This window comes from Coffea eugenioides, chromosome 9 (assembly GCF_003713205.1).
Source record: "Coffea eugenioides isolate CCC68of chromosome 9, Ceug_1.0, whole genome shotgun sequence".
NCBI lineage: Eukaryota > Viridiplantae > Streptophyta > Magnoliopsida > Gentianales > Rubiaceae > Coffea > Coffea eugenioides.
In genome coordinates this window covers 38,784,737-38,796,308 of record NC_040043.1, presented here as the reverse complement: position 1 = coordinate 38,796,308, position 11,572 = coordinate 38,784,737, and the positions used below count along the sequence as shown (strand labels likewise).

At 34.1% G+C, this 11,572-nt stretch overlaps 1 protein-coding gene across 2 annotated transcripts; it reads right to left on the bottom strand.

The window, feature by feature from the left end:
* Positions 1 to 567: 567 nt before the first annotated feature.
* Positions 568 to 10,505, bottom strand: LOC113782747 (protein SRG1-like). Of its 2 annotated transcripts, none has more exons than XM_027328659.1 (4): positions 10,259 to 10,505; positions 9,486 to 9,733; positions 5,937 to 6,261; positions 568 to 884 (listed from the first exon to the last, which is right to left on the bottom strand). In XM_027328659.1, the coding sequence occupies exons 1-4, from the start codon at positions 10,496 to 10,498 to the stop codon at positions 642 to 644; spliced, it is 1,056 nt and encodes a 351-aa protein (XP_027184460.1). In that variant the 5' UTR covers positions 10,499 to 10,505; the 3' UTR covers positions 568 to 641. The 2 variants fall into 2 exon arrangements, with proteins under 2 accessions (XP_027184460.1, XP_027184459.1); XM_027328658.1 differs by lacking the exon at positions 568 to 884 and adding an exon at positions 4,538 to 4,962.
* Between the last annotated feature and the right edge of the window lie 1,067 nt (positions 10,506 to 11,572).

The following is an 11,572-nucleotide window of genomic DNA, read 5'->3' as shown; positions in this document are numbered from 1 at the left end:
TGTTACTCGCTGTTGTTCTATTGTTACACCTTGTACAGATGATGTTACACCGTGTGCAAGTGCAAATGGTGTTACATCTTCCGGAACGGTTGCTCTGACAACCGTTCCAGCCCCGGATCCGTCCCAAACACGATTTCTATAATTTAATTGGCAGCTTTTTTATTTTTATTTTTCTAGTTTCTTTGTTTACATTGGTATCTCTAGATACGACCACGTTGCATGTACAAGTTTGAACCCAGTAATCAAATAAAATCCTCATTATTTGCTCCAAAAGAAAAAATTGATTGGCCGTTAGATAGCACCAGATTGGAAAGGGCTCTCATTTCCCGGGAAAATGACTAAGAGGAAACCAACTAGTATTTTATTGTGTGCAAAGACATGAAGCCATTGGACTGGAAAATTGAACAAATATGTCTTTGCATAATTAACAGAGGAAAAAGAAACTAAAAGAGAAAAAACGAATAGGCAAACAAGATCTTGCTTAGAGAGACTCCAACAAATTGATAATTATTTTTTATGACAGTGATTAGTTTTTTTATCCAACAAAGATCAGATAACCACCAAACAACAGTTTTTCTAAGGAGCATATACATAACCACATCTTTCATTCACACCTACAACATAGTAGACATTATCTTCGCTTAAATTCGCATGGTATCGATATATGATTTCCCATCTAATTCACGAGAAAATAGTCTTTTCAAATAGTCCACCATGAGGACTCTGCTAAACTTTGCTGGATTTTCAGGAGTGATGAGACTTGGTGTTGGACCTAGATCACCATCCAATTTTGGGAAAGTAAACGTAGCAATAGAAAGTCTTTCCTTTTGTGAGTTTACAATTGCTCGATGCTCCACACTCTTGTAAGCTCCATTGGTTATAATCTGCCAAGTTGACGACACAAAATAATCAAGAATTGCTTTCATACCAAAGCAAAAGGTTTGTAAGTCTAACTATTATTGTAAATAAGCTAGACAGATTACCTGTTGTTCAATAGTTTAGTATCCATAGTTCGTATAAGACATAATGCACTTGTTTGTAACTTTCAAAAGATTTTCATGTAGGAATTTTTTGTTTTGAGGAAAAAGGGATAATTGTAAACTAATTTCCGAATGACAATAGCGAATGGATAGTTACTTAACTGGCATCAATAGTTTAAGTCACGGGATCGATCCCCTGCAATCTACACACAAAGGCTACAATCTTTAGAAACATAACAATTCTTTTGCGTTTGCTAAAAGTTGTCCCTTCCCACTCTCATGCCTTATACAAAGCAATAGTATATACCAATCTCTCTCTTTGCGTACTCCATACTCCATACTCATGCGAACATGTGTATGTGCATGTGTACGTGCCAGCAGGCATAAAAGGGTAAAAGAGAGAGGCTAGTGTGTTTATAAATAACATTTGTTTTTGTAGAATGAGAAAAGTTTTAGGCGCCTAAAAATTATGCCAATAAAGGAACGACGTCGTTTTTTCATTTTTTTTCTTTTTTCAGATTCTTTGAGATATCTCACATAGACTCTAACTGTCATAATAGGAATTCTAAAGGGACACACTATTTTTAAATTAAATTAAATAAAAAATAGATGGAGTATACATTATTGGGTTGATACTAAGTGTCATGATAGAAGTATTATAAGGACATACATAAGCAAGTGTCTCTATAGGTACGCCAAGAAATGTCATTTTGTATAGTGTATGTTGCCAAGTAAGATTGATATTGATTTGATAATTGTTGGAGTTAATGAAACTAGCTGGACAAACTGTTGCAAAAGAGTGTAGTTTTCAAATTCATGTTGCTGCAAAACTAAGGTGGCGACTAAATTGATAGAAGTGGACATGGAATTGACTATGTAATTCTTCTATGGATTAAGGTTTCTTATCACAGGCACTGGGACGTCGACGTTTTAAGGGGACCAAAAAAGGAATAGTGAGAGGTCCGCTTAGCATTGGGGCCATAAGCTTAATACTTTGGCCTTTTAAAAGATTCCCATTCGGTTTCATCTGGCTAAATTTCCACAATGTAGATGGGGTCAGATTCGAAGGAGCGAAGCTGTGTCGGTGAATAGAATATGAAATAAATGAAAAAAAATTAAACAGGTAGAGCAAGGCAAATACCTTGGACTGCCCATGATTATTACAAAATCAAAGAGCCAGGTTTTTGGATTCATAAGGAACTCTATTGATAAGAAACTGCAAGGATGGAAAAATAAGCTTCTGAGCCAGGCAGGGAAAGAGATTATGCTCAAAGCTGTGGCAATGGCCATGCCTACCCACACAATGTCCTGTTTCAGACTAAATTCAAAGCTGTGCAGAGAAATAAGCTCGAAAATGGCAGACTATTGGTGGGGTGATACTGATGGTAAGAAAAAGCTTCACTGGATAAGCTGGAAGAAGATGACAGAGGAAAAAAGCAAGGGAGGGATGGGGTTCAAAGATCTGCAGCTGTTTAACAAAGCTCTTCTGGCTAAACAAGTTTGGAAGCTGATCACGCAACCAAATTTGTTAGTTAGTAAAGTGTTAAAAGGAAAGTACTACCCCAACCAATCTATTTTCAAATGCAAAGTGCCTCAGAATGCATCTTGGATCTGGCAGAGCTTAGCAGATATCAGAAAGGATATGCAAGCAGGAATTAGGAGGAAAATTGGCAACGGGAAAGGAACCAGAATTTGGTGGGACAACTGGATTCCAGATAGACCTGAAGGAAGACCAACATCAGTTCAACCACAGGGGTGCCAACTGGAGTATGTCTCTGAACTGATCAGGAATAACAGATGGAATAGAGTGCTGGTATTTAAAATTTTCAATCCACAAGATGCTGAGAGAATACTAAGCATACCAATAAGTATGACTGGAATAGAGGACAGCTATTGGTGGAAGCATTCTCAAAATGGCCAGTACTCGGTTCAATCTGGATATAAGACTTGGATGAAGGAAGTAGAAGTAGAGAGATCAAGAATGCGGGAAGGAGCTGGAACAAGCTATGTAGGAACCAATCCTAGGATTTGGAATACGTTGTGGCAGCAGAATGTAAGTCAGAAAATGAAAGTTTTTGTTTGGAAATGCCTGCACAATGGTATCCCAGTCAGAGAGACAATCTATACTAGAACAAGGCAAGGAAATCCCATATGTACAGGATGTGGGGAAAAGGAAGAAACCACTGAACACATGTTGCTCCAATGTAACAAGGTTATGGTAATCTGGAAATTGGCACCAGTACAATGGGATGGAATAGCACATCTATCAGGCTGTTTCACCAAATGGTGGATAGCAATCCAGGAAGCTCAAGACAGCAGAGGTGTTGAGGACCAAGTCAATCTCACCATAAACATACTCTGGCAGATATGGAAAGCTAGGAACGACAGAGAGTTTAACCATAAGGAAAAGGAGCCTTCCAAGGTAATTGAGAAGGCGATGAAGGAATGGATAGAATTTGAGGAAGCTAACAAAGGAAAGGATTCAAGGAAGAGCACTCAAGAAACAGAGCTACAGCAATGGAATGACCAAGATCAAAATGAGAGCCATGCTGGATTGATATTAAAGATCCACACCAGTCCGGACAAAAGGCAAGCAGCAGTAGGGATCGGAATATCAGCAACAGACAACATGGGAAGATTGCAAGCATTTTGGGCACTAAGAGAATGGTCATCAGGTGATACCTTACAAGACCAAACTGTTGCAGTTAGGCTAGCTCTACTGAAAGCTGGAAGTCAAGGCTGGAGGAGCATCAGAATGGAACTGGACAACCGCAAGCTGGTAGATGCCATAAAGGGAGCAAGGTTCAACAACCAGCAGATGGCTACATTAATTGAGGACATTAGATCAATCTGTACTTTGTTTCATCAGTGCTCCATATCTTTTGCCAACTCTAGGAAATTAGAATGTATTAAGCTAAGCATTTATGCTCTAAACATCTGGATAGATGAAGAATGGGTGAATCCCAATCTTAGATGCTAGGCATCATTGATCTTGTGGGACAGCTTGTCCGTTTGATTGGACCTTTGTCCAAATACTGTAAAGTTTATGGATATTTATATAAAGCTAACGTTTCGACAAAAAAAAGAGAGGTCCGCTTAGCACTGGGGCCATAAGCTTACTACTTCGGCCTTTTAAAAGATTCCCATTCGGTTTCATCTGGCTAAATTTCCACAATGTAGATGGGGTCAGATTCGAAGGAGCGAAGCTGTGTCGGTGAATAGAATATGAAATAAATGAAAAAAAATTTACGGAATAGCAATATACTCAAAGATTTATAATTGTGCCTAAAATACGTACCGTAGGAAAAATGTAAAATAGAAAAAGAGTTTTTTTTTGGTTTTTTTTTTTTATTCCCCTTATCAAGATCTGGCATAAAGAATGACTTCTAATACGTCGTCATTGATAGCACATATAATAACTCATCATTATCTTTCATATTTAAAAAATAGATTAATTTTCTATACATTAATAATGTGTACAGTATTAGGCTTGAATGCATACTATTTATGCAAATTTGGAATTTTAAATTTAAATTAATATTAATTGTCATGCATCAGAATCTAATAGCATAAATAGTATTAGTGCACACAATATTAATCCTTAAACAATTATACAATTTGTGATGAATGAAAGTTGGGGGAGGAGGGGGAGGGGATGGAGATGGGACATCATATCAACAGTGTACATAAGTTTCAAGGAGAAAATCATAAAGGGACTAAAAGCCTAAAAGTCTTCAATTTGGGTCCTCATTGCGTTAACGAATGATTTCCCATCTAATTCACGGGAAAAAAACACTTTTAAATACTCAATCATACTAATTCTTCTGAAAATTGCTGGATTTTCAGGGGTGATAAGACTTGGCGCTGGACCCATGTCACCATCCAGTTTTGGGGAAAAGAACGTCGCAATGGAAAGCCTTTCGTTGTGCAAATTCACAGTTGCCCGATGCTCAACACTCTTGTAAATCCCATTTGTCACAATCTGCATCTCAGTTAAAAAACGTCACATTATTCCCAACTGTGTACTATGTAGCATACATTCTCATAAAAGTTCAATTAGGCGCAATAATAGCATATGGTTAACAGGGTAATCTTGTGAGTCCACCTATAACTACTGTTATGCCCCAAAACCATTGGAGATAGAATTCAGAAGCTACACCCTGATAGATCCAAGACATGATTTGTGAGTAACTCCTGTAATTAGCATTGAAATCAAGACTAAAAGTAAATTCCTTTCTGAAAATCAAAATAAACTTGCCGGGGAAAAGAGTAAGTACTTTTTTCAAGAAGATAAAAAGACAATAGTTTGAATTTCACCACTCGTACATCACAGGTAAGCAATAATTTGGAGGGTGCGGTGTAAGGGCGTGTACAATACTAATTTTGAAGTTATTATACCCAAGTTTTACATTCTTGGGAAATATTACTCGAATAATGAAGTAATTAATCAATTAAATTGGTTACTAATATGAATAAAACTACTTTTTCAATATAAAGACCTTTTCATCCATATATTTTATGCTCTTTTTTTTTACTTTACAAAGATATGTGTTCCAATAAAGTAGTCAATATTCTATCAATAAACAACATTTGTTTAACTCTGACAAAGTAGCCGAAGTTAGAAGTTTAGGCACAAATTTGTCAAAAGATAAATTTTGGGATGAAAGCTACACTTTGACCTGGCCTAATTTTCTAGGCGGTGCATGTTGATAATTAGTCTTACATCAACCTAGTGTAGGCATTCTAATCAGAATAGGAAAGATCATCTCTTGAATCCTATTAAAATATGGGAAGGACAATCTAATTGCCATGTATGTTCAAAATTGTAGAAACCAATTTGAAAATATCTCATAAAAAACTAGATAGATGTTGTAATTATATAAACAGAAAAGCAATTCGAAGAGATTGTTTATAGTCACATTACATCTTTCGAGAAAGGATCTTGAGCATGATTACCTCTAAAATGTCTCCAACATTGACTATGAATGCATTAGGAAGTGGTACAACAGGAACCCATGCTCCAGCCTTTTTGATTTGGAGGCCTTCCACTTCATTGACTTGACGTAATATGGTAAGCCCAGTAGCATCGGAGTGGGGGCGAATGCCCCTCACTAGCTCAGGTTGGGGACATGGAGGATAATAGTTCATCCTCATTGATTGCATCCCTTCTTGAAAAAGCATTGTCATATCTTCAAGCTTCATTCCTAATGCTTTTGTCATTTGCTCAAGGACCTTGATGGCAAGGATTTTCAATTCCCTTGAGTACTGATCTAGAGTTTCTCTACAATGTTAAAAAAAATGTAAATAAAAAGTAAAGAATATCCAATATATAATACCAATGCACAATGCTTTAGATGTTAACTAATTTTTTATGCATGCAAGGATGGATGTTTTATCATCATCTCACGGTGACATGGCTTATTAATTTTCCTCATAATGACAATTAAGAAGGTAAGATTGAAGAAAGGGATAATTTCATAAACCTTTCCTAAGATTTTTAACAATTTCATTGAGCCCCCTTAAGGTTTCAAAAATTACACCTACCTCCCCTAATTTGACACTTTTGGTAATCAAACCTTAGACTTGGTCAAAATTTTTAATGAATATCCTAAAATACCCTCAACTTATAATGTTTGAATTACTTTCCAGAACAATCCTAATATATTTAACACAAATATACAGATAGAGTGTGAAGTTTCTAACACCATATTTATTATTTGATAAGCAAAGATGACAATAGTTCTATCATTATGATAAACTACTTTTAATGGTGATTTACCAGGGTATGTATTTTTTAATTTGAAAAAGAAAATACCGTCATAATTCTTTTAAAGTTTGTAGAATTTTGGATTGGTGGAACTATCATAGCTTGGTAGCAATTTTGGGCTTTTTTTTGAGTTAATGTTGCTTTTGGTACCCAAAAAAATCAGCAAGTAAAAATTAGATCACATTCAAAGTCATAAAAAATGTCACTAGTAAAACATTTATGCTGTCAATGTTTATATTTTATGGTTTTATTGGCAAAAATATAAAAAGGGGGAATAATAATAGAAAAAGAAAAGAAAAATAATTATTAATACCATTCTTTGTAAAAGTATATCTAACAAGATAGTTTTGTTAAAATGTTAAAACTAATATTGTCATTTTATGTGGGCAAAGAAGGTAAATGTTATTTTTATATCCTCGAGGGAGCTCAATGAAATTATGAGAAACCTGAGGAGAGGTTTCTGAAATTGTCCCTTTAAGAAAAGCAAGAGATGATATATTTTCCTGTATGAGAGAGAGAGAGATGATATAATTTATTTTTTGTCAATCGTCATGATCTACTCTATTCATACTCTAACCTATTCTAAGGGGAGATCCAACTGAATTTATTGGGGAACCGATGGGGATTGAATCACCATCGGATCAAACTATTTCTGCTCTAATCTATTTTAGGGGAAGGCTCAACTGAATCCATTGAAAAACCGACGGGAATTGAATCACCATTGAATCAAACGTACGCACTCATATGGATTTGAGAAAACCACATATAGTAGCAAATTGATGGGGGGTAAGATTTGAACATTAACCTCCCACTCCACCAAGACTTTAAATCATTGGGTGGCCAATAGCCATATGATTAAAAGAAGAGAAATGTTGGAAAACCATTACGAATGACTCCAAGGTAAAAAAATAAGAAGAAAAGGCCTATCATGTGGAGACTTTAAGAGAGATAATGATCAAAATATTCAATCCTTGGGACACTTTGTCGCTGATAAGCTGTCCTTTTTTTTTTTTTTTTTTTTTTGAAGGAGTGGCTGATAAGCTATCTTGATCATTACACATGGAATTTTATTGAAGGGATAACATTCGATGTTTCATGTCATACGTCGGCCCCTAAGACAGTACGACTTCCAAATAAATGCATCTACATAATAAAAAATATATATATTACGTACACCCGGATATTCTCTGCTACAATTTTTCATGTAACAGCATTTGGCTTTATTATTGCCTCCTCGATTTCAATTATATGTAAAAGTTTTTTTTCTGTAAACCAATTATATGTTTAGTTCTGGCGGGCTACCTACCATTGTGTTTGGATTGCATTTTTTAGGATTTTTTTTTAGAAAAATTACTATAGCGATTTGATGTATGTGAGGAAAAAATGTAATAGGAAAATGTGATCACGGAAAACGATGCAATTTTCCGGCAGAAAATGGCTGTCCAAACAAGGCAGTATAAACAAATTGTGACCTAGAATAAAGAATAATTGAGTGGTTATCGTCTTTTTTACCCCTCAACAACTGAATGAGACATATATTATTTTTTTTCGGCAAAACAAAATTCTCAAGCAGTGATTAAGATGCTGCATAACCATTAACTACATCTGTCTTTATTTACTGTTCTTTAAGATTTAAGACAAAGTACTTAATTACCTCATCAAGTCCTATCAAGTCCTTTATTAGTTTGCTTATTAGAAGGGAATTATATGGTTCAAGTCCTTTATTTCAGTGATGAAGATTTATTGCGTACTTCCGTCTACCAATTAATCCATGATTTCCATAAAATAAAATCAATGCAGTATTTGTAATCTATCGATTTTCCCTCTCCTAATTTTCCCAAATCTCTAATTACAACCCTTAAGTCATAAACTTCCATGGAATGCTGGTATTACAAAGATAATCGACATTGCCACTGTAGAAATAAAGGAGCAGAGGAGATAAGGAATAAATTAGGAAGCGGTAGTATATAAAGAACCAAATTAACCACCACTGCTATAATAAAGGACCAAAATGTTCATGTTTCCATCAATTAAAATACATGAAAGAATCAAACCGCCACACTTAAATAATGTCTCTTATTGTAAATCCAGTTTATAAATCATAAAAATCATCATTATATCTCTTTACAATTTCAATTCTAGACTTTCAGTTTCTTTATATATATCAAGATGTTGACAATTTATGTAAAAGAAAATAGAAAGATTACAGGTACGGTGATTTGCAAAGTTACAGACTGCTACTAACCACTTATTTTCTTAACCTATTACTAGTCTATGATCATCTTATCCCTAGCTTTTAAGTATTTTCACCCACAAAATTTTAAAATTTTAGACAAGTGTAGAGAATTTTAGACGCTTATGACTTTCAAAAGTTATACTGTGTGTGATGTTACTATAGTCCTCATGTGTTTGACAACACAATTCATCAGTCAGTGTAAGAAAGATTTACTCTTAAACTTAATGTATTTAGATCTTAATATATCCAGATACATTTGATAACCAAAAGTTGAACATCTGAATTAATTAAGTGCCATTAAATATTTTAGGCAAAACTTGCTATAAAAAATAAGTGATAAACTATTCACTTATCACTGAATATGATATACACTCAAATGTATTTGATTTAATATTTAACAATTCAATAACTTAATGGATTCAGACTTTAGATTTCAAATTTCAATTTTATCAAATGCACCCTAAATACAATGATATGAATGTGTGTGCAAATTTTCTTGTACCTGAATGGAAGAGGAAGGTTGGGAAGTAAATGAGGTTTTCTCAAGTGAGTTGGCAGAGTGACCATGAAAAACATGTCACCCCAGTCAAGTTTTTGTTCCTCCGATACAACAAAGGCCTGTCCATATCCTTCTACATCGCCCGGTTCTTGGGCAAATCTCTTCTTCTCTTCAATCGTCAAATTGAAAAACTTTTGCATCTCTAGTTTCAGTTTGTCCACTAATGAAGAGCTCGCTCCATGATTAATCAGCTGGTGACAAATTGTACAGTCATTAATTATTTGGTGCTGACTATTATAACACTTCTCCATTTTAACAGCAGGCATGTATATCCAATTAAATTTGATGATTGTCCTTGTATAACAATTCAAAGAAGATCCCAGGAACAGCAGGAAAGAAAAGGAGATCACTCCTATTACATTCTAGTCATGCATTATGTACTACTACTAGAGAAAACCAAATGAGTTCTTATATTAGGTAGGCATGCTTGCTTTTGACATAAAATTTCTGGATAATTACAAGAAAAGAAACATTTCAATATGAAAAAAATAACTTGTGGCAAGATATATCATTTACCTACAGTCCTGAAAAGTCATAGTTATTAACATAATAAATATTTCAGAATTATTTTATTCCCTTGAAAGTAAGTTAAAGTTGTGGTAAAAACCAAATTGAAATGACTAGTGGATTTTGAGCAAATACTATTACAATCAGACTCCATTATTAGGTCAACAACAATACCTAATATATGCATATACAAATACAAAATGACAAACCTGGAAGAAGCCCCATTCTTTGCAGGCAAAATGCAACTTTTCAAGCTCTGGATTCACTGATTCATCAGAAAGCAACCTTTGCATGTCAATTACTGGGACTTCCTCTGTGGAGACCCCGTGAATTTTGGTTGGATCAGGTCGTATGTATCGGGGTGGAACTGATGCAAATTTCTCCTTAGCCAACTCCTGAACATAGGGTACCTTTAGAGAGCTTCCCAAGTTTATCATACCAGATTCCATGTTTGTGGTTTGTGTAAATCTCTACCAATATATATATATATATATATATGCGTAGCTCCAAGTTGCAATTGATATCAATTCGTGATCAAGGCACGCTTTATATGTGTCATTTGTGTAAATAGTATAACTGATATTCAGTTGTAAAAGTTATTTTACTAAAATTTGGTTTTACATTTTGAAATTTTTAGAGATAATGTAAAAGATGACACAAAATTTTAGCACCACAGATTCAAATCACACTTTATATACTTAGATATTCGAAAGATGTTTCCTTAGTGACATGTTATAGTTCTTGGACAAACATACTTACTTTTGTTAAGGTTAATAAAAGACTAAAGGAATTATGGAAATTTTCCTTAATATTATGTTCATAACGTTTAATTGTATATTCTAATTTTTGGTAAATTAGCCAACCTCAAACCTGATCATATGCTACTTTGGTAAGATTAATTAAAAAATGAAATTTAGATTTCACAATTATTGGCTCTCTTTCCTATTTTTGATATGTCACATTTGGAATATTCTACTTTTAGAAACTAAACTTAACTAATAAAACAATATTTTTAGATTTAACCCAAACAAAAAGCATTAATGATATTTTAATCAATGAAATAAATTAAAATCTGAGAAAAACAAATGGGGAGCTGAAGGCTCATTGAGAGGTTTAGGTTGAAAAATGTACGTCTCCACATAAATAAATAAATAAATATATATATATATATATATAAAGTAAATTTTCTGATTTGTTTTATGACAAGGTCAGTATTTTTGTCATGGCTAACTCCTTTCATGAATTATGCAAAACACAATCCACATACACACACACATACATACATCATACATACATATATACATACATATATATATGTATAAAAAAGATTAATTCATAAATAAATGCACACAAATTTTCTGATTTGTTTTACGACAAGGCTGACGATTTGATTTTGTTTATCGAGTTTTCTCTCAACTGAAAAAGAGCTTATCGTTTACTTTCAATATCAGTGACACTTGAATAATAAGCTTGTTTAGTACAACTAAATGGAATTTCTTTGGTATTGGTCATCTGAAAAAGTA